The sequence below is a fragment of the Drosophila erecta genome, unplaced genomic scaffold, assembly GCF_003286155.1.
Source record: "Drosophila erecta strain 14021-0224.00,06,07 unplaced genomic scaffold, DereRS2 tig00000055-arrow-pilon, whole genome shotgun sequence".
NCBI lineage: Eukaryota > Metazoa > Arthropoda > Insecta > Diptera > Drosophilidae > Drosophila > Drosophila erecta.
Genome location: NW_020825200.1, coordinates 15,369,884 through 15,393,561, shown reverse-complemented (window position 1 = coordinate 15,393,561; position 23,678 = coordinate 15,369,884). Strand labels below are relative to the sequence as shown.

Here is a 23,678-nt window from a genome sequence, read left to right as displayed (position 1 = left end):
TAATTAAATGATTGCCCTTAAAGAGCTAATCGCAACAGAAAGAAACTGACTATATATCTGGAATACCAACTTTTCACTGCCATATTTCCAGAGGAATTTCCCAGGCATCTATTAAATTCAATTATTGCCCAAGCAAAATATTGAATCAACGAGGGTAAGCCATGTATATAAACTTCCCAGTGGCGCCCGAACAGGCTTAAGACCTTCGCACAGCTGTCGTGTAAATATTTAATTTACGAAATTCCATAATAAAATTTTCCCTCAGTCCGACGTCGCTCTGTTCTTTTGGTTGCTCCTTGGAGGCAGCTGGGTTTTCATTTCGCATGCCAATTGTTTGGCAAGTGTCAAAATAATAACAAGCCACCCCCACAAGCCAAGATTTTGGGCCAATACGGCATACGAAGGGCAAGTGTCAAAATATTTCCGAAATTTTTTATGTTAATTTTGAATTAATAAAATAAATATTAAATCAGTGCGGCAAGAAAACGGCGCCAGGGGTGACAAATGACAAATGGCAGGGGCATTCGAGCAGACGACTATATTAGAGACCAAAACCACTAATTTATCCCCAGAGAGGGGAGATCCTGGCAGCTGTTGCCCATCCAACCACCCAAATACCCAACCACCCATCCACCGAATCTGGGCTCGATGAACCCACCACCAACGAGCTGGAGTTGGCATTGATTGGAGCTTTGCTCGCTCCTCCCACCAGGTCGTCGTTAATTTAAATTTCCAAATTTAAAGATCCCTGAGCCAATTTGGTTATTGTATTATTAAATTTAACACTCTCGGCTCGTTGATTTTTATGGGATCCGCGGCATTTTCATTCCTAATTGCTCAGCCAACTCTTCCATTCCGGAATCCCTTTGGCTTCGCCAGCGGCACCAGGCTTATTACCCAAGCTTTTCATTTCGGAATTGGGCGTACAATCCGCGCCATTTTATGTGGCAACTAGGTTACAGTACATTGCTTCTAAGCAGGACAAAGCAATATCCATTTGTTACCAACTGTCAATTCTAGTTATTTTTGAGCCATTATGCTTACGCATGGTTACTTATGAAATAAAGTATAATTCTCGACATGTTTAGCATACTTCTTTTCTAAGAAGATTCAATATTCGAGTATTCATAAATATTTATTCGTTGCCTGCAAGTTTCTGTTCCCGAACTTAACTTGACTTTAAAAGGCCCATCAGTGTGCCATGAAAAAAGACTCAATTCGAACTTTTTACGAGATTAGGAAAGCCGCAGTAAACGATCAGTTGGAATTTTTATCTGGAGCTCTCAAGTCAGGCCAAACAGGACTGAAAATCTCTGAATAAAAATTCACTATCCAAATTCCAAATTAACACCTTAAGTTTTCCCGTTTCTTAATCCGTGAAGCCTAGGTCAGTTGAAAAATAAACCCCTTCTCTAAAGCAACATTATGTGCGGTTATGGGTGCGGTCCCTATGGCTACGGACCCTCTGGTCCTTGCGGACCATGGTGCGGACCCTGGTGTGGTCCTTGCGCCCTCTCACTAGGACCCTACTCCTGCTGCGGCGGACCCAGGGGATGCGGACCGAGCGGACCAGCCTGTTGGCCGTATGGCTTGTACACCTGCTAAGCTTCAGAAGGATGTCAGAAACGTGTGAGCCATTCCCCAAGAAATGTAATACAAGTGAGTACGTTACTCTGTTCGGGTGTGGGATGCTGTGCAAATTGAAATTTTCTTAAGGGCCAATACAAAGTGCCGAGCGTTGGCAATAAAAATTTCACCGACTTTCGGTGGATGCGGTTGACTGGGGGCGGGTGGCGTGTTCCGAGGGGCGTGGCAGTTCAATAAATCTTTTGCAAAAAGGCAGGCGGCGGCTTTGGCGTTCGATTGTAATCAAAACTCTAATTTGAATTCTTCAGCTGCAAAAGGGTGAAGCCGATTTTATTTTACAGACCTGGCGAGCGTTTTCGTTTCAGTTTCCAAAAAGAACGCGGAAAAGTGAGGCTGCGGGGAAAGAGGGCCATGTGTTGGCTTTATTGCGAATTTTTCATTCCTGTTCCTTGTTTATTGGCACTGATTTTTGACCGCCTACTGCGAGAGCTTTGACTTTCAACGTTCAGTCCCATTGATTCTAGCCAACTGGAAAAGGAATTGCCTCCCTTAATATATGGCCTATATCTGAAATTTCGAAAATCAATGGTCAGTTTCTGACGCTTGGGTTTTTATTGCTATACAATACCCAGATTTCTCGTACAAGCACTATTTAATAACAATATTTTAAACATCCTTTTCTTTCAGCTTGGACCATGGCAATTACATTGGATAAAATCAAAATAATAAAAAGTTCCTGTTGTTCTTATTAAATACAATAATAATATGTGTATGCCTATTTCAAAGGGGGGAAGGAAGTCCTGTAACAAATTTGTCCCACAATCCTTTCGCGAATCCATGGACTTAACACATAAGCCTTTAACAGAAAAAATGTTGGAAAAACCAAAGCACACCTTGTGCTTTTGAACCTTTGTTCTTTCTATTGCCAGACGTGTCTTGGAAAATAGCTGGTGGCTGAAAGTATGTTCGAATCCTGTTATTCGCTTTAAGATTTACATATACTGGGTTGTATTTTAATGTAATGCTTGTAATACTTGTCACGTATACATTAAGCTTTCAACTAAACGGAGTGCGGATACTTATCTATAATTCCCAACTGGTTTACATCTATACAACTTGAACCTTATTTAAGCTTGTATTAGCGTTTGCATCGAATGAAAATTTATTTAATTTTAAAAGGCGATCGATCGGGCACAATTATCAAGGTGGTGGTCAGGTAGTGCTCTTATAGGCTGTTTCGTAGGTGATTTCGATCAGGAAGTCATCATGAAGTTTTATGCTTGGGGCTGCACGCAACGCGTGTTCTCTGGCAGATCGCAAATGCCCTTCAGAGCGTTAAAGTATTTATCGCCGCAGCTCACCAACAGTGGCTTTCCATACCGGCAGATATAGTAGTCGGAGCAGCTCTTCAGGGAAGCCAACATGAAGCCGTCGGGCTTGTTGCGGCACACGTATTTTGTATAGGTGGACATGCTAAGCTCTTGGGCTTGGGGAGCCGACACCTGATCGATTTTCAATGCGGGACGAACGACGGGGCGCACGGGTCTCGCTGGTCGCACATTCACGGATGTTGGCCTGGTCTTCGAAGAACCGGAGATCCCGCCCACGATTCCACATGCCGTTGTCGTTTCCTCATCTGGTGAACAGGTTGTCGTAGTTGTAATTTCTGGTGTACAGGCTGTTGTAGTTGTAATTTCTTGTGTACAGGTTGTTGTAGTTATAATTTCCGATGTACACGGTGTTGTAGTTGTAATTTCTGGTGTACAGGTTGTTGTAGTTATAATTTCCGGTGTACACGGTGTTGTAGTTGTAATTTCTGGTGTACAGGTTGTTGTAGTTATAATTTCCGGTGTACACGGTGTTGTAGTTGTAATTTCTGGTGTACAGGTTGTTGTAGTTGAACAGGTTGTTGTAGTTGTACAGGTTGTTGTAGTTGTAGTAGTAGTTGTAGTTGTTGTAGTTGTAGTAGTAGTTGTGGTTGTTGTAGTCGTTGTAGTTGTAGTTGTAGTTGTACAGGTTGTTGTAGTTGTAATTTCTTGTGTACAGGTTGTTGTAGTTATAATTTCCGGTGTACACGGTGTTGTAGTTGTAATTTCTGGTGTACAGGTTGTTGTAGTTGTAGTTGTACAGGTTGTTGTAGTTGTTGTAGTTGTTGTAGTAGTCGTAGTTGTAGTTGTACAGGTTGTTGTAGTTGTTGTAGTAGTCGTAGTTGTAGTTGTACAGGTTGTTGTAGTAGTCGTAGTTGTAGTTGTACAGGTTGTTGTAGTTGTAGTTGTACAGGTTGTTGTAGTTGTTGTAGTTGTTGTAGTAGTCGTAGTTGTAGTTGTACAGGTTGTTGTAGTTGTTGTAGTAGTCGTAGTTGTAGTTGTACAGGTTGTTGTAGTTGTTGTAGTAGTCGTAGTTGTAGTTGTACAGGTTGTTGTAGTTGTTGTAGTAGTCGTAGTTGTAGTTGTACAGGTTGTTGTAGTAGTCGTAGTTGTAGTTGTACAGGTTGTTGTAGTTGTTGTAGTAGTCGTAGTTGTAGTTGTACAGGTTGTTGTAGTTGTTGTAGTAGTCGTAGTTGTAGTTGTACAGGTTGTTGTAGTTGTTGTAGTAGTCGTAGTTGTAGTTGTACAGGTTGTTGTAGTAGTCGTAGTTGTAGTTGTACAGGTTGTTGTAGTTGTTGTAGTAGTCGTAGTTGTAGTTGTAGTTGTACAGGTTGTTGTAGTTGTAGTTGTACAGGTTGTTGTAGTTGTAGTAGTAGTTGTAGTTGTTGTAGTTGTAGTAGTAGTTGTGGTTGTTGTAGTAGTCGTTGTAGTTGTAGTTGTAGTTGTACAGGTTGTTGTAGTTGTAATTTCTTGTGTACAGGTTGTTGTAGTTATAATTTCCGGTGTACACGGTGTTGTAGTTGTAATTTCTGGTGTACAGGTTGTTGTAGTTGTAGTTGTACAGGTTGTTGTAGTTGTTGTAGTAGTCGTAGTTGTAGTTGTGCAGGTTGTTGTAGTTTTAGTTGTTGTACAGGTTGTAGTAGTAGGAATTTCTGCTGTACAAGTCGTTGTGGTTGTTTCATCTACTGGTGTACATGTGGTTGTAGTCGGTACGATGTCTTGTGGACAGGTTGTTGTAGTCGGTACGTCGCCTTGTGGGCATTTTGTTGTAGTTTCCTGGGCGCACGGCACTCCGGCGATCGAGCCTCCTGCGGGCGAGCTGCTTCCCGATGAAGGCTGAACCTCAATGCAGCCGGTGTTGTAGTTCACACATCCCTGGGCCTTAGCATCGAAAAAGCGAGAGCAGACGTTGACAAGAGCCACTCCAGACTGACACTCGTAGTACCGGGAGCAACTTCCGGGGACCAAAGCGCGGAATCCATCGGGCTTATGAACGCACACGTAACGCTTGTAAAGTTGGTTATCGATTGCCCTTACGCCCGACTGCACACTAACGGCATTGATGCCGATCACCGAAAGGGCGGCACAGGCAATTACTGCAAGAATAAGATGGTTTAGTCCTTGGCAGACGCTTTGGTCTATAGACTGCACAAACAAATTCGTTACCTATGGCCAATTTCATTCTATCGACAGCTATTCCTTTTTGCAGCTCCTTTGCTTGCACAATAATAAGTCTTGTACCGAACAATAAACTGTAATGACTGTTTCGCAAGTGCACCCCCTTTTATATGAAGCACTTTATCACACCTTATCGGAGTTTCGACAAAAATATAGGAAAAATACTATTGCGACTTTGGCGGATAGCGTGATCATAGGGAATATTAATTTAATGGCTTCCGTTATCTTTCGGATACGAGCGTTTGCCCAAAATGTTTTAATTTCTTTAATTGTTGCCATTCCGCGGAACTGGAAACGACATGTCGCCGTTTTCATTTCCCCTCTTGTTCATGAGCATATCAATTGCAATTCCCAATCGTAACTTCCGACCTTAATTTGCTTTTTAAAATTGTTTCGCCTTCTTGTTTCTTCCTTGTATGGAGATTTCCTTAACAACGACTAAAACAGTTTACAAGATAACATATATTATAGAGAATAATGACGCTATATATAATTTTTGCTTTTTAAGATATAGGAACCTTTGTAATGAAAAGTATGCTACAAAAAAATTTTCTGTGGAATCCCTAACCTTTTAAGTACAAAATCTGCTACTTCAGATAACAAAACATGCACCCAACATAAAATTATAGATGACACCCGCATGATTTTCACTAAACTGAGTCATACCAAGTCAAAAGAAATATAGGCACTTGATTTTTTTTTATTAACACAATTCTTATCGGCCATTGAAAATATGCACCGATTTGCAAACATGTGTTTGCCAAACTATCTTAACCTAAGATCAATGTTTTAAACGTAAGTGATTCGGAAGAAAACTCTAATTGATGTTGATGTTTTACTTTAGTTCTGCGAAAATGGCGAAATCGGGCTGACTATACGATCTGAGTGGTAGGCTCCAAGGACCTACTCTCACTTCCACAGACAGGTGTTGCATATTGCCCCAGTGCCTCCAAATCCCTTTTTAGGCAACCCGGCAACCCCTTTAAATTAGTCCATCTTGGTGAATGGCCCAAAAATACTAAAACACTGGGAAACGTTGAGGCAATTTGCGTTTGCGACCTCAGCGCTGATTATGACGACGACCAGGGCACATTAATGCTGATGAGATGTTGCCGCTAAGTAGCGTTCCCAGAACCCATCTCGTTCCCATTTGCAGTCCCATGCCGGTTATACCGAGAATCAGGTAAGCAAGTGCTCCGAATCTGGTGGATGTGGATGAGTGGTGAGCCCGCGGAACAAAGAGAGTCTTAGCGGTTGCTAGGCCAGCGCCACATTCTGCCAACGCCCCCACCCACTCCGGCTGTCTTTTTCTCTTGACTTTGCAATTAAATATGCACATTCTCATTAAAAGTTTGCGCCATTAATAAACGCCAACAGGGATGTAATTTAATACGGTTAAAAAGCACAACACGTGTGGGGTAAGAGAAGCCAGGAGCCAGGAGCCATAAGCAGCGAGTCCTGGCTGGGTGGGAATTCGGTGGGCGTGGTGGAGCGTGGAGCGTGGAGCACCGTGCATTACATTAAACATGCAGACATGTGAGAGCCAGCCCCGCCCACTTGCCCACCTGCCCACCTGCCCACTCGTCCTCAGATGGAACAAAGCTCATAAAATTTGCAAATGTAAATAATTTTCTTAACGAAATTTCCACGTTTGCCCGTCTGTCTGTTTCCGAGCACTGGCTCCTTAGCTCCTTAGCTCCTTGTGTCCTCGTGTCCTTGTGTCCTCGTCCGCATTAAAGCTCGTCAGGATCGGGCTGCAAATTTGTCAACTGAACAAGACACGACACATATGGCCAGCTGTGGAGGCGGCCTTCCCCGCCCGACATAAATAATAAATAATTGAAAATGTCTCACGGGAATGGCGTTCCATTGCCTTCGCGTGAACTTTGCCAGCCAACAACTTGGCCCTAATATTAGAGCAAGTCGATGTCAAGTCGTGGACACCCTGTACTCAGCGGCAAGTGGGGTATATCGCTTCAGCATTTGGTGGTAGGTAATTGCAGAACAATTTCCTCTACCAACATCAATTCAGATGCCACAATTTTCGTTAATTGTAAAATGGAATCAGATAAGATCGCGCGCAGTTTCTTCCCACGCAGGCAATTAGCTAATATAGGAACCTGCTCTTACAAAAGCGGTGGCCCGTTACATTCACCCAGCACCATCTACCATCCCGTGTTCGATAGATTCTTTGAACTCCAATCTATTTACCCACCCCACCCAAGCACATGGCCTGCAAACAACTAGGCGCTGCGTTGGCAAATTGTTGACAGCTCGCTTTCTTGGCCCGCCCGGTTGTGTGTGTGTGTGTGTGGTGTACTCGCTTATTGCCTCGGTTTCTTGGGCCAATTCCGGCGGGAAATTAAAGTAAAAGTTTATGATTTTTAGCCCTACGCACTTTGGCCACTGCCACGCCCGGCCCCTCGTGGCTTCGCCCACATGTGGGGCGAAATTGCGGCTCATTATGTATTTATGTCAATTTCTGACTCTCCACTATGCCCGTGTGTGTATAACTGTGTCTGTGTGTGTGTTGGGGGGGGGAGGTCGGAATGACATGTAAAACCTTTTTGGGGGAGCCTACGAGTGTGTCTTGGCGGGGAAGTCCCCCACCTGGCCAACAAGCATTTAATGACCTGGCTTGCTCTCTTTTGGGCCGCGTTTAGCGTGTAAATTCACTCTACATTCCCGAGCCGTTACAATTTTTACTCCTTCAGCAATCGTAAATGTGTGTGTGAGTGTGTGTCAGTGTGTGTGCGTGTGTGTCTACCGGGCTGTAAGCATATTTCAGGTATTTTTATTCCGGCATTACTTTTTATGCACTCACGAGCCCACACACATATGGACTCGTTTTTTTCACAGCATTTATGCTTTTCGTACTTTTACACTCTGGTGAAAAAGCAGGAGACGCTTCTTGGGCTGCAAGGAGCATTGGGGTCCAGATATTGTAAAGGGATTTGCAGCCTGCGCTTGAAAAACCCTGAGGCTGTCACTGAGGGCGTCGTAAAAATAAGTTGTTATTTGGTTTTAGCACAGGCCGACATAAATCATACGTTCTCCATAGGTCCAGTGTCGCCTTCGGATCGGAATTAATGGTGCATTCAAATCATATTTGAAGTTGTCTTGCGGGCCGTCTTCTGAATAAAATATTATTTTTAAAAAATTGCATAATAGCACGGGAGCTTGACGAAAAATAAATATACTTAACAGAGTCAAAACGGTTCCTTTTACCTGCTTAACACATATCAAATACATTATTATGTTTCCAACATACTTTGGGTCGGTCATCTCAAGATCGTGTATAGCTATAGCGTACAGAAGGGGATGGATAGTGCAGCTGTGGTCCTTGTCTCGCCTGTACCGCAAATGTATCCCTGCAAGCACTTTCAGTCCGATTCGTTACTATGCGGACCGCTTTTTACAGTAAAATGGGGCTTCTGAAAGACGCACAGCCCCACTTGTTGCTGGAATGTTTGAGTGCAGGTTCGGCATCGATGTTTGCGATACTGTTTGCCAAATTCCGATTTCAGGCGCCTGGCAGAGAGCAAACTCAAGTTTCCGCTTCTTGGCTTTGTTTCTTTTTTGCAGTGAAATCATTAAACTGATTTATATTCCGTTTGACTTGAGTCCGCACTACCTCATACCCTGCTCCTTTCCGCCGACTGAATTTGAGTTCAAGTTGGATAAAAGGGTCGCTAACCCACCCAAGTCAATTTGGCATGTGTCGGGGTTGCTCAAGGGTTAAGTGATTTCTTTTTCCTTTGCTTTCGCCGTTGCTTTTGTTTCTGTATGCCATTTTTGCCATTAAATCAAATCAACTTTAATATTTATTGATAAAGGTTTAGCGCCTCTTCGGGGGCATTTTAAATAACAATTTTATAGCTTAAAACTATATAATTGTGTTAAATGTTATAATTTGCTTATAAATCGGAATATTTGACATTCTAATCAAGCAGTTCTTTGAGTCCTAAGTTTTAAATTACGAAAATCTATGATACTACGTTATGACTTATTTGGTTCGAGGTGTTATAATTGACGAATTAAGAACACAGATGCTCAAATTGGTTTCCGACTTTGTTCCAGACTTGAAATAACACCCCCTCATTCTGAGCTCCGATGTTGCGCATTTCCTGTTCTTTTCGTCTATTTTATGAAAGTGGAAATAAAATGAAATAAAATATTTGGCGCTTGATTTATTCAGAAACTTCCACAGAGATTTGTATGATGGAACAGGAGTTGGACTGCCGCTGCTCTGATGTAACATACAGCGTGTGACTGACTGCGTATATATGCATATATGTATATGTATATATATGTGTGTGTATTGTGTGTCCTGTGCGTTTGTTATTAAATAAATTGACTGACATACACACACGCACACGGGGCCACAATAGTCCAGTCAGTCACAGCTGAGAGGAAAGTCGAGCTGAGTCCTGGCGCTGGATCTGCTCCTGGCCCTAGGTAGTTCATCATGTCATGAAAATTGTATGGAAATTTAATTGAAAACATAAGCCAAGGATAACAGGCCAAAAAGGACAGGCAATCACACACCCACAGACACATCCTGGCAGAATGGTGGCCACCGGCCACATTGGGGCCGTGGGGGAGCGGGACGGGCTTCCCAAAATACGGCGATTTCCCCCCATTTCTGTCGGTCCTGCTCATTGTTTCCTGCCGTGCACAGAAAGTGAACGAAATGATATAAATAAATAAACAAACTACAAGATAAAGCTATTTGCAATTTGATTGTCAATTTTCATGAGCCCTAGAACGGCAGGGTGGGGCTTGCGGGATCCTCTCGGCTTTGCGGAAAGTTGAGTTTGGATTGTCAGGACGTTTCCGCAGGAAAAACGAAATTTTTGCCTGTGAGAGTCAGTTCATCTGTCAGTGGTTAAAGTCACTTACTCATTGAAGCAGTCAATCAAATTTCATGAGTGATTTTCGTTATGCCAAGGAAACTTTGTTGCCCTTCTGTCAATTTTCATTTACATTTTTCGGTTGATTGCCTCGAATGGCATTTCATGTGCTTTCCATTTCGTTATTGCCTCACCATTTCCTCCAACTCAAAGTTTAATTGCATTTGGTCCACTTTATTTTCTGGTCTAACATTTAACACACAGTTATGAAGTACTGGCATTTGCAATACACACCACCCACCCACCCACTCATTAAAATGACCACTTCAAAGGCCACACCACCAGTCCCTTCGAAGTCCAGCAGAAAAAAAAGAAAGCTAATTAAAAAGCGCTTAATACTGGTTGAACTTACTGGGCGTGTGCTAATTTCATAATCCAAATAAAGTTTCAATTAATTTGGCCGGCAAAAGTTTGAATAAAATTTCCCATTTGAGTCCCTTTCATTTATTTGGGATTATGAAGTGTTTGGCCTCACCAACAAATTGAGCGAACAGCGAATCGCGTAATTGGGGGAGCAATAAAACCTGTATCCTCCCAAAATGGTACTCCATTTAAACCAAAAGAACACTTAACGCTCAAGCTCAAGTTTCCAATGCAATTTAAAAATAATTATTAAATATTTTCTAACATACATATTAACAGTGCATAAAACAAACTTAGGGAAAAGACTAAAAAAACCTAAGGAACAAGGATTGCTATATATAATTGTCTCGACTATCAGATACCCCTTACTAAGATAATCAGTTTGATAATTTGAGAGAGCTGTTGAAAAACTAAGAGTTTATCAATGAAATCTGGTCAATCAACTTACGCCCAAATTTTGTCAAAAATCTAGTTTGCACTTGTAAAGGATCTTATCCTTACAGGACAATCGCATTGAAACAGACTGACCTCAGTGAACTCGAATCAAACGTGAAGCCCAAAGTGGCATTAAAAATTAACTGACGGCGTCAATTAAAAAGAGCAACTATCGCGATGAGTTGCCTAGGCAAGTTCAATGGCCAAAAAGCAATCTTACAAGTGCAGATAGCCGGCGTATCCAGCGGATTCAGCTCGCATCAATGGCGGCCTCAGCGCGTTTATTGAATGAAATCGGACGGGCGGCGGATGGAGAAGCGATTCAATGGAGTTCCACTGACTGGTCAGCCTGCCATAAGCCTAATGTAAATCCTCCCCAGCTCTCCGCGCCCACCAATGTCGTCACAGTCTACAGTGGAAACGTCCATTAGCTAAGCAGATTAATTGCTAAAAGGTATTTAATTCGTGATGCTTTTATATTTCGCCGATTTCACTTTGGCCCCCATCAGCCCATCAGCCCAGCATCCAGCCATCCATTCCAGCATCCAGCATCCAGACGAATATTCCACAGCGCTTTCTTTTCTTTATTCTATTCAGCTCTTATTTTATTTCATTTTATTTTATTTGCCCGACTCACTTCGCTGATGTGCTTTTTGCACTCCCTCAAAATATGGCGTTAAGTATTTCGTGTTGGCTTCCCTTTTCTTGGATTTTTTCTCGCTTTTTAATGCTTCATTAGCTGCTAATGGAAATTGTGTAACGCTCTGTGAGGACAAGTCAAGATTCAGGCGAGGACTGTGATTTCCCGATTTCCCGATTTCCCCGTGCACGAAAATCGCTCGATAGCGATTGATCAAAATGTGGGTTTACATACCCATCTGCACTGGAGTTCAATGTGGCAAATACACAACGGCTATTTAAGCAAATGCTTTCAGTCTTTCAAACTTGCAATGGAAATACATTGAATGGCTGTCCCTCCCGAGTTGCCGCCAAAGAAAATGCTCTGCCACGAAACTTGTGTGATTTATGCGCAAATATAGTACAATAGCTATGCGAGTTTTATGCCTGGGACGAGAAAAAGTCTATGCAAGTGGCAATGAAGTAAGACGTCAGGTAAAGGTAAAAAAATTAAAATTACCGTCGCAGCTGTTGCCCAGCCAAACAAACAGGACGACGAAGGACGGGCCAGCAAAAAATGTGTAAGGATATAAAGGACGAACTGTGGCAGTGCTCGGTGAGTTGGAGGCAAACGGAAAAACGTCAGCTGCATCGCTAGTGAAAGCACTCGTGGGAAAGTTTCACGTTTCGCTGGAAAACTTACAACTTCCCGGTAGTGGAATTGCAAAATACAAAACAGTCAGTTCTCTGCGGCTTATTTTTATAGAATTTCTGGAATTTGTATTTGTGTAATAGGTTCCGTTCCTAAGAAAATAGCACGAGCGATTTCGATTTGAACTTGAAATTTAATCTACTGAATGCGTTAGAAAACAAGTTATGCTGACGCTATATCACGTTCTCGTACATCTTGGGGTTCCGCTGGATGTTCTCCTCCATGATCTTCTTGTGCATCGTCTCCCAAGTCTCCAGCCTGGCCAGGACATCGGGCAGGACCTCGCGCACCTTGAGGCGATTGAACTCGGGTCCGTCTCGCATGTCAACGTTGGTCCTGAAGTTGTAGTTGGGCGTGTAGCCGTTGATCTTGAGGAAGTGATCGAAGTAGAAGGGCACGATCTGCTCCTGCATGTTGTCCACGGTCAGCAGCGAGGTGTGTGTGATCTGGTCGCCGGTGTAGCCGTCCTCGCGGAAGGCACGCACAAAGTTCTTCGTGTTCTCGGATATCACCAGCACCTCCTTCTCCTCGGGAATGATCTTCTTCTTGAGGAAGAGCCTAGGCAAGCGACCCTCGCGCTTGGGCTTCTGGTAGGGCGGCTCCAGGTTGCGGCGCACCTTCTTCATCTCCATGTCAATGCGGCGCTCCACCTGGTAGGCCTGGTAGGAGAGCTTCTCCCTGTAGCGGCGTCGCTTGCGCAGCGTGGCTTCCACGGAGCGCACCTTCTCAATGTCCATGTGCTCGAACTTCGAGAGGATCTCCATGACCACGTCGCTGATGGCGGCCACCATGTCAGCGGCACTGGGCAGCACGTCGCTGGTGCCGCGAACCGAGTCCGGAATCACGCGGCGCCACACCTCGGCCAGCACGGCGCGGTGCTTGTTGAAGTCCTCGTCCGCTATCGTCTCCTCGATGGGCCGGCCAAGGTACTGGTGGACTCTCTGCTCCATCTCGCGGGCACGGTCCTCCATGAAGAACTTCTTGGCCGACTTGCGGGCAACGTACTCCTGTTTCTCCCTCAGGTCCTTGGTGCACCAGTCGACGAAGGTCTCCAGTCGGCCCTGGAGCTCGGTGTGAATGGACAGCGTGAAGTGCATTTCCAGCAGCAGCATGAAGGTCTTGTTTTTGAGGCTATCGAGGCCCTGCAGAAAGGACTCGGCGTCGGGGAAGACCTGCAGGATTGGGTGGACCTTTTGCATGTAGACATCGTAGTAGAAGGCGCGTATGGCCCAGGCATCGTCTTTGTCGCGAACCCGAATGTTGACTATGGCTCGCTTCGCAATGGACACGTCATACGGCTCCAGTTCCAGGTGCTCCTTGTCCAGGTCCTCAGCCGCTTGCTCGTCGTCGGCCTCGCTCTTGACACTGCAATTGCGCGTTTCCTTGGGGACCAGGTGTATCCAGTCGTGCTCTGCCCGCCAGTCCTGGTCGCCCATCAGGTAGTGGAAGTTCTGCAGCATGATGCAGCGGATCCAGTGGCCCTCGATGAACACAATATCCATGTTGAGCATCATCAGCTCGCGCTCCAGGTCGCGGTACTCCTGCTTGAGCTTGTCGGTGGTCTCGTAGTAGGACTTCACCTGGTATACCATCGTCATGGCGGCGTTGTACTCCTTCTTCTTCCACTTGGCGAAGAGCGCCTCGTACAGATTCTTGGTGTTCTTCATGTCCACCCAGTGGCGTTCATTCATGCGGTCGTAGATCTTGGTGCGCACCATCTGGCCCTGGATGAGCAAGGACTCGTACTTCAGCCGCATGGCGTCCTTGAGCAGCTGGATGCTGGTCTTGAACTTGAAGGACTTGATGGTGGCGCGACTTTTCATCTCCTCAATGTAGTTCTCGTCCAGGTCGGTGATCACCGCCCCGTAGTACTTGCGATTACCAGGACCGAGCAGCGTCTTGCGGACGTCCGGCACTTCGACTTCCAGCCGCAGCCGCAGGCTGTTTCGCAGCCGGGTGCTGAAGGTGAAGAAGGTGTCCTTGGGCCCCAGCATGTCGGCCTGCTCCTTGTGCTGGCCCGAAAAGGGCAGCATGCGGTAGGGATCCTCCTCTTCGGCATTCACGTCAATCACCGCGGCGTGGAAGCGTGCGCGCCGCATCTCCTCGAAGGGAACCAGTGGCTTCCGGATGTAGTCGAGGGGCAACTTGGTCTTGTCCTCGATCACCATGTAGCTGCCGCTGTCGTTCGACAGATCGGTGCACTCCGAGCTGGTCAACGAGCTGAGACAGTTCTCTATGCTCTTCAGATCCTCCTCCAGCTCGGCGACAACCGCCTTGCGATCCACCAGCAGGCGCTCCTCGCCGGGCTCGATGTCCTTGGTCTCGTAAATGGCCTCGCGCGTCTCGCGCAGCAGATCCAGATACTGCTTGCGGCCTGGGAAGTCCAGCTTGGCCAACTCCTCGGGGTCCCGCGAGTGGAAGACGAAGTCATATGGCTGGCACAGGTCGGGCACCACTTCGCCGGCAGCCTCCTTGTTGTCGGTCCGGGTGGCGGCCAGGTGCTCGGATATCATCTTGTTGAAGTCATAGCTGGGCATGGTCAGGTCCTTGTTTACATACTTGCTGCTGGGCGGCTTGGCGCGTTCAAATTTCACCACCGGCTGCCGTACCTTCTGCTCCACCTTCGTAATCTGTGGCATTACGGTCTTCGGCTGATACTGAACGTGGACGTTCTTCACTTGGGTCGGCGCCCAGTGGTCGTGGTGGTGTCTGGCCTCGAAAATGTCCGTGTACGGGCGCTTTTTGGTCCTCACGTTGGCAAAGCGAAGCTTCTCCGGTTCCGGTTGCTCCAGGAGCGGCAGCGCGGAGTTCTGCAGCACCTCGTTGAACATCGCCGACGGAACGCGCTCTGCGGCGTAGTCGCGTTCCCGTCTCGGGTGGATCGTCAGGGTCTTCTCCCGCTCCTTGGGTGCAGGCATATTTCCTCGCCATCGTGCCGGCTGCGACTCTTTGCCGGCGGAAAACCGCCCCATGGCGGTGCCATGCTGGCCAGGAGTGGCGCGATTAAGGCCGGAACTGCCGGAGTATTCAGCATTGCGAGCGTGTCCTGGGACCAGGAATTGACTGGGCTTCGAATGTCCCTTTGGCGGTCGGTCGCATCCGCCCTCCTCACGCTGCTGATCCTCGTTGTTTGGCTCGCCCTCGTTGTATGGAGGCTCTGGTGTGGGCACCCAGTCCAAGTCCAGCTCCTCCTCCACCTCCAGACAAGGATCCGCGGCCCTCAGCTGCTCCTTCTCGATGCAGGGCAGGCCCAGTAACTGCATCCGGGCCAGTTTCTTCTTTTGGCGCTTGGACTTGGCCAACTGCTGCTTCATATCCAGGTACTCCAGGGTGGTGTTCACCTTGGTGGCGTCCAGCACCTCCATTTCCTCCACCGGCACCCGGTCGTCTGGCACAAGCACCTTCTCGGGAAACACGTAGCGGATGAGATTAAACTTCTTCACGTTGTACGTCGGCTTCGGCTTGACAATTTTCAAGTTCTTGCGCAGCCGTCGGTGGTAGTGGAGTCCGAGCTTCTGATTCACGAATTCCCTGACCGCGCTCTGACGTTCCCGCCTGCGCACCAGCAGGGGCTCCGGCGGGAAGAGGTCCAGGTTCGGGTCGTCGGGGTCAAGGACCTGTGGAGGGCGAGGATTGTCAATGTGCAGAAAGTAATGTGTATGGCGTTACCCACCTTGATAATGCCGCGCTCCACGTCCAGCTTGATGGGCTCCTTGTGCGGCACCAGCTGGTTGAGCCAATCCTCGCGCGTGAGGCAGCCCTTCACCGTCCGCTGGCCCTGCATGATTTGGTGGCGATGGAGCTTGCCGCGCAGCCCGTCGCCGTGCTTGAAGTGGAAGCCACGCAGCTGGAACTTGTCGCCGATCTTGCCCACCTGAAGGTAGTCCTCGTCGTCGCTGCTCTGCTCGCTGGGCGTGGACCCCACGCTGCCCTCGATGCTCTCGTCGCAGGCCAGCTGCTGCTCCGCATCCGGCATGTACTTATGCTTGCCAGTGCGCTCCAGATAGAACTGCTGCGTGACCCGTGCCTTGTCGCGGCGCACACAATCCTCGCGGTGCATGATGGCCTTCAGGCGCTCCGTTTCGGTGAGGGTCTTGGGAAAGACCTTGCGTTTCCGGATGATGGGCTTGAGCTCCACGTGCTTGCGGAAGCTGCGCTCGATGGCGTCGTCGATGACCGCCACATCGGCGCGCAGATCGGCCTCGGCAACCGTGCGACCCTCGATCTCCTTGATGGCCGCCTCCTGCTTGCGCCGCTCCTGCAGCTGCTCCTCCTCGCGCTGCTTTTTCCGCAGATAGATGTCCTTGTAGCGGGCGGCGCGGCGCCGGCGCTCCTCCTCGATCTTCAGCTTGTTGGCCGGCTTGTCCGGACTGCGATACAGGTGCACCAGTCGTGGCGACGGGGGCGGCGATGGGGTCTCTACGGGCGTGTCCTTGATTGTCGTGTTGTAGCGCTGCGGCACCGCCAGGCGCTCGGCCTTCAGCTCCGCCTCGACATTCACCTTGGTGTTCTTCTTCGCCTTGCGGCGCGCCATGTAGCGCTGGACGCGCCAGAAGGTCAGCGCGTTCTGCTGCTCGATCTCGTCCTGCTCGTACGTCGTCTTGTAGTCCATGCCGTGAAAGTCCAGTCGCAGCGGATTCTGCAGGTCGATCACCTCGCAGATGTGCGTGTCGGAAGTCTCCGATGCGGTGCTGGCGCAGAGATTGTCCCCGTGCTTGACCAGCTTGCTGATCAGGCTGCACTCCTGCTCCTTGGTCAGCGGCTTGTGGCGCAAGGCCACCGGATTTACCAGGCAGTGGGTCTTACGCGGATCCTGGGTGAGAAAGAACTTCTGCCTGGCCGGCGTCAGCTTGGCCAGCTGCTCGTAGTTCTTGGGACACCGGCCAATGCGTGGCCTCGGAGCTCCGGCCACGAAGCTGGCCGGGCACGGTCGTCGCCACTCCTCGCCCTTAAAATTGGGTGGACGCGTGGAGGGCGTGTGCACGGAGTCAACCAGCTCCTCCGAATCGGGTTCGCCCTGGGAAGACTCCCTGAACGTAATGCCGATGGTGCCATTGTCGCTGTGTGAGACCTGTGCCGAGCTCGTGGTGGAGCAGACGCCCTTGCGAATCTTGACCGTCTCGATGCCGTCTCTGAAGTGGGAGTTGCTCGAGCTGGCGAAGTCGCGTCCTTTGGCCCGGATGACGCTCTTGCCGCACTCGTCGCGCTTGTGCAGCTCGGTGCGCTTGATGTTGACGTCGGGAAACTCTAGGTTCTGGACCGTCAGTATGTTGTTCGAGTCCCACTGCCCGAAGAAGTCGATGTTGCGGAACTTCTCGATGGTCCGCTCCTCCCGCGTCTTGCGCTCCGGATTCTTACGCGGTGGACATTGCCGCTTGCCTGTGGCATCGGCTTTCGGCTTGGGTTTGCCTCTTGTCTTGGCAGTGTCACTGGCCACGGAGGTACCGGCCATTTGGTAGTCCCTTCCATTTTCGTTTCGGGCACGCATGTTCAGTGTGCGATCCACCGTCTCCATCCTGTAGTTCTTGGCCACCAAGTTGTGGTGTTGCATCGACATCGTGAGCTCTTCCGATTGCCCAATATCCAACTAAAAATATAAACTGGGGTGTCCTTGGCAAGCAGGAGTAATTCAACAGCCACAGATCTGTGAACTGGACGTAGTTCGTTGAAACTTGGAGCCAAGCCTGCCCAGCTTTCCTGTCAGTAAGCCACATTAGTGTTGTTACAATAAGCACTATTGCACTATTGGGCCCAACATTGTAGACATTTTTATGGAGCTCTTTCTCGCGCTGTCAGAAGTTCGCTTTTCGAACGGATTTGAGTTCCAGCAGGCTTTTCGCCACCGCCTCCATTAAATTGAATTAAGTGAAAATTGAATCGAGCGCGCAAAAATCAACCTGACAGGGACCACAAAGGCGCGGATGCTGTGAGAATGAAGGTTGGTGATGATTCTGATATTAATGGCACTGATGATGACGAGGTGGTGGCTGGGTCTGAATTCAAACCGTGCAACATTTCCGTTTAATACGGCTTCACTTCCGTACAAATTTAATTAAAAACTGGAATTTTTCTTATTGCGCGTGCTGGTTATACAACTGCCCCCTCCCCCTCCAGCATGTACATATGTGCATTCAGAAAATAATGAATAATTTAAAATGTCCGCACTCTAAAAAGTAATTAAATTTCATCACAATAAGAAAAAAAATTAATAAGTACAGTAGTGCACAAGGCGATCGGCTTTGCTCAAATACAAGGAATGAGATTAACTATTTATCAACAAGTTCTGATTTCGAATTTTGGTTCATGCATATATAATTCTGTTGTGTTATTATTTATTAACCAAAATATGTATAAGTACCATAAATGTTGTAAAAAAGGGTATTTGGCATTCAGAATTGACAATTTTCAAAACCAGATTACCAGATATTAAAGTAGTCAAAATATTAAAAGAATATTAAGTATTAAAAAGTAAGTATTAAAAATATTAAAAAAATATTAAAAGATCAGATCAGTTTGGTGTCTTCAGATGAATTACTTTTTTTCAACATCTCGTTAGGATCATATCATGGCAAGAATTATGAATTATTGGTATAGAATTATTGGTATTGTTATAGGCATAGAAATCTGTGCACATCTAATAGTGATTAAGTGGAAAATTAAGTACCCAGCCAAAATGCAATTGCTGTAATCATGTTCAATAAATAGGCAAATCCGCTTAATTCAATTAGTGTTTTGTCTCTGGCTAATTTACAACAGCACTTAGTATTCGACAGAAAGTATCGGATATTTCAATTGAATATTAATTGACTTTAAGCTTCAAGTACAGTAAGCACTCGAACAACTGATAAACGCATTTTTGGTTAAATTAAATTGCGTTTTCAGGCCGACACACACACGTGCACTCAGACACAAATACTCGTATGTGCGCATAAGTACTTTGTGGAATGGCAGCTTTATAAATTGCAAACATCCGTTCTTCAATGGAATTATAATATGTGTAAAACACAAAGTTCGGTACCATTGCAAATAAAACTATAGAGGAATACAAGTATAATCGAAGTATAAGTAAAGTTTATAAGAATGATTTAAATGGAAACCTCTACGGCCAAGTTTTTGATTACTTTTATTTATATTAATATAATTTTCAGATACTGTGGAATGTTTTCATTTGAATCGGTACCTTTTGGTAAGAAGGCAAATTCCAAATTAATTTGGACAGAAGCTACACGAATTCTCGGCATATTCCGACAGATGATGGCTTTAAAAGGTAATACATTTCTTTCCAGAACATATTTTGCTACTTTAAGGCGCAGAACTCCTATTTACAATGGGCGGGATTCTGCGAAACTCAAGAACCCAAAATCAGCCGTATTTTCACCTGGTGGTAATGGCAACGCGTTTATTAGCTTTTTAGCCTTCGGCTGAATTCTGAGCCATGTTGTCAGAAGAGCGAGCATGCGAGATTCAAATTAAATTAACTTTCTTTCATTTTAGGGAAAAACATGTACAGCATTCGATTCGATTCACTTCGCTACCTGCCGTGTGAATTTCTTTTCGACATCAATTTTTTTCAATTTGTGTACTAAAACTGACTTTTGTTGTAACACTTCATTTTCTTTGAGTAATTTAAAACCGACGTCGCCTGAATCTTCGGAAGCCACGGTGGCAAAAAGTAAAATAGGTACGGCTGATGGAAGTAAGGACGAAGGGTATGCTCCTTGGAGACCCATTTTCCTGAGTATTAGGTTTCACCAAAGACACTAGAATAATAAGATGCGTAACGCCATACGATTTTTTTGCACACGATTTTTTCGGGCTGGCTCCAGGACAGATTGAGAAAAAAAACGGAAAAAATAGGCTGAAAATTTCAAAAAAGGATGACAAAACAGGACAGATTTTGATTCATACGTTTGATTCATACGTTGCCATTGTGCCAATGCGTTTCAAATACGTTTCGGGCATTTTATAGACTTTATTTAAGACAATTTTTACTACTCACTTTAAAGACCTCACTATTTCACTCACTAATATAATTATGACAAAATAATAGTTTATTATTTAATTACTTACAGCTTAAGATTAATTTAGTAGCACATACATATATCCCTTTCAGTGTAGGGTAATCAATTTCTTTACAATAATTTTATATTGTTTTTTAAATATTTTGTATGAATAAATATTTTAAAATAAATATTATAACATTTAACAACTTGTATGAATAAGATTTGTCCGGTTATTTGTTCAAGAGGGATGCCAATTTGATCTTGCAAGTAATCACACTTAAGAACACATGCACTACCCTCACTGCTCGACCGGTAAGAGAGATTACCTGAACTACTTTGCGACTCTAAATTAGAAGACATGCCTTACAGTCTTCACTAGAACTAGTTGGGAATTATAGGGCTACAAGAAAATATTTTTCCTAAGCGAATATTAAAAGCGGTGGAACTATGTGTTCCGACAGTAAGTTAAACATTCTTCAGGCTTTAATTAAGACAATACTTTGTGCAAATACATACATACATACATACATACATACATACATACATACATACATACATACATACATACATACATACATACATACATACATACATACATACATACATACATACATACATACATACATACATACATACATACCATACATACATACATACATACATACATACATACATGCATGCATACATGCATGCATACATGCATACACCGGTACATACACCGGTACATACACTACATATACACTACACTCACTGCTCGACCGGTAAGAGAGATTACCTGAACTACTTTGCGACTCTAAATTAGAAGACATGCCTTACAGTCTTACCCAGAACTAGTTGGGAATTATAGGGCTACAAGAAAATATGTTCCTAAACAAAAATCTATATTATTCTCACTCTGGCAATCGAGTACAAAGTCCTCGATAGTAAAAAGTAATCAATATTATTCTAGTGTCTTTGGTTTCACTGACTTATTTTCAGCAGTAAAATTTGCCATCTTGGGGGGGAAAGGTGTTTGTGGGAACTTTAAGGATTCTGTTCCTATAAATGCACTCCCCCAAATGTTTCTTCCTAGCATTCAAACAACTTTACTATAACCTGGGCTTTACCAAAATCTGCATGTTGAATCTAAATTTTTTAACTTTTTAGTTACCGACAAGGACGGAAACTTTATAAAGTATCTCTAAAATGTAAAGTATCTTTCAATGCTTCGGGCAAAGGCGTATCGGTTTTTATCAAGCAATAAGTGATGGTATACCACAGTCGGTTCCCAAGCGTCTTGAATGTACTGGGCAACTTTTCTTATACATTTTTTCACACATGCGGAAAAAGAAAGCTTTCTATTTGTCTGTCATTCCACGGAAGACTCTGTGAACGGTCTATGTCCTGCGGGCTCCTTCGTAATGTGTGGCCAGTAGACGAATGCAATTGACGCTGCAAATTTCATTACCCATACATTTTGCACTGCTCAGACCGGGCTATTTCTTTTACCATTACATTGGTTTATGGCCAAGTGCCGGCAAGTCTATCAATTTCAACGAGATTCACTGAAATGCACAAAGGAGCTTCATTCTCATCATAAAAATGTGATCAACTAAGGTCAGACGGCTTAACCAGTCAGGCGGGAACCATAAAAGCTAGACGGCGTATCCTGATCCCTGATCTCTGATCCTAATTGTGGGTTGTTTTGAAAAAAAACACATTTTCGATAGTTTCCCCATTTTTGAAATTAATTTCGATGGTTTGCCAACTATTAATGGCAGATAGTAAAGCGTTCGTAACTTACTGATGGCAGATAATGAAAAAGGACTTGGCACTGCGCACTGGATGGAGCCTTCGGTTGAAATGGGGAAAAGCACAAATGCTTTTAAATGACTGACCTGCGCTTGGCTTTTTGCAGCTGTAATCAATATGCAAACAAACCATTTGCCGCATTAATTACAAAGTAATGCAGCAGCGAGCGTGAAATGTAAAAATAAACGGCAGATGCTCGCGATTTGCTTGATGACTTGCCGGAGAATTCAGCAGTGGGTCGGGCAGCTGGTCTGGGTGTTGGGGATCATTTTTGGAGGAACATATTGGGGTCAGGCCAGGGCTGAATGTCTGTGCTGAATGACCGCCATGCGCATGCCAATGATGAAGCCATTAATTTGCAATTAAATCGATGATTGCAAATAAGCGCAGTGAAATATAAGCCAACTGGCTACAAAAGGAAGGTGGTGAAAGTGGCGGCGTTGAAAAAATCCTCGAGAAGGAAGGTAGATACTTTCGGTTACAACTGCGGTGGCACTGAATTATTGACTCGTCAGTTTTGTGTATCTTGTGGGTAGAATAAATCAAATTTTTAAATATTCAGCTGTACACAGCCAGGTAAGAAAACTGCTCATTCGGCATAAGATCTTCCATCCTTCAGAGCGAAAGTTGTTTAATTTTCAGGCACTGCGGCAATACTCCATTAAATTGAATCTTAATATCGTTCCGCTGAAAGTCCTATACGGGTCTGTCTGTGTGCGTGCAGTTGGCCAAAGCGTTTTTCCATCAACTTTGGCGGCTATTCAATTAAAAATTACTTTATTTGCAATTAAATCGTATCACCAGCTTTTTACCGCCATCTGCTCCCGCCAACTCGACTCGATTTTCCAGTTTTTCCTCAGTTGTGGGCAGCCCTATTGGTTTTGTTTGTGTTGCAGCTACTGGGGCTGGAAAAACGCTCGGGTTGCATTTTAAAATGCCATTTACTATCATGACTTTGTTGCTGCTGCTGTCATTTTCCAACTTCCTTTTTCCAGGGGTAAGGGTCTACAGCAATAGCTACCTATCTATGGGGCTGGCACACAAATCACGGCAATTTATTTATGACACTATTTACAAGAGGCAAAGGGAGCAGACAACAGCTGGCCGTGGCCGCCCCATAAATGCAAGGACAACAAAATTGAGGGGCTCCCGTTTACTGAAACTTAGCCCCCCCCACCAACCACATCACCCTTGTGGGCTCCACGTGCACTCTACTTAAATAACAATTTCAATATATTGAAATTTACTTTGTCACATGAAAGCTAAACAGCTTGCACTCAGCGTCAGTCACGACAAAGGAGTCCTGGACTGGCATCGCACATACATATATATGTATATAGATATATTTTCTGGCACCATCCTGTCACCCAACCTCTGGAAAACGCCATCATGGTCGGTGGAGCGCCGTGGGATGATGACTTCTTCTCATGCCTTAGAAAGTTTGAAATGTGCTGGAATTGCGGGTTTTTATTTTATGATATTTACATTTTCATATTTATAGACTACGTCACTTTTTTACTCGTACTTCTGCAAGGATTGCCATAGTTTCGCCCAGAAGTTTGTCTCAGGGTGCAGGAGGCATTTCCAGTTCCATTAAACATAATTAAATTCAAATTGCTTCTTGGAAAAGGTGTTTGCCAATTTGCGGCTCTGGACAAAGGCGGTTTTCTTTGTCTGAGTTCTGATTCCAAAGAGCTAATCAAGTTGTGGC

General features: G+C 45.4%; 3 protein-coding genes across 3 annotated transcripts; 1 reads left to right on the top strand and 2 right to left on the bottom strand.

Annotated features, from left to right (window-relative positions):
* Positions 1-1,202: 1,202 nt before the first annotated feature.
* LOC6542116 (male-specific sperm protein Mst84Db) lies at positions 1,203-2,341 on the top strand. Its single transcript, XM_026979065.1, has 2 exons — positions 1,203-1,659; positions 2,275-2,341. Exon 1 carries the CDS (start codon positions 1,426-1,428, stop codon positions 1,603-1,605), a length of 180 nt encoding a protein of 59 aa, XP_026834866.1. The 5' UTR covers positions 1,203-1,425; the 3' UTR covers positions 1,606-1,659; positions 2,275-2,341.
* Positions 2,342-2,727: 386 nt separating this feature from the next.
* LOC6541439 (integumentary mucin C.1) lies at positions 2,728-5,254 on the bottom strand. The gene is made up of 2 exons (XM_026978737.1): positions 5,121-5,254; positions 2,728-5,050 (listed from the first exon to the last, which is right to left on the bottom strand). The coding sequence occupies exons 1-2, from the start codon at positions 5,134-5,136 to the stop codon at positions 2,862-2,864; spliced, it is 2,205 nt and encodes a 734-aa protein (XP_026834538.1). The 5' UTR covers positions 5,137-5,254; the 3' UTR covers positions 2,728-2,861.
* Positions 5,255-12,199: 6,945 nt separating this feature from the next.
* On the bottom strand, positions 12,200-17,745 carry LOC6541727. The gene is made up of 2 exons (XM_001969949.3): positions 15,847-17,745; positions 12,200-15,790 (listed from the first exon to the last, which is right to left on the bottom strand). The coding sequence occupies exons 1-2, from the start codon at positions 17,728-17,730 to the stop codon at positions 12,347-12,349; spliced, it is 5,328 nt and encodes a 1,775-aa protein (XP_001969985.1). The 5' UTR covers positions 17,731-17,745; the 3' UTR covers positions 12,200-12,346.
* Between the last annotated feature and the right edge of the window lie 5,933 nt (positions 17,746-23,678).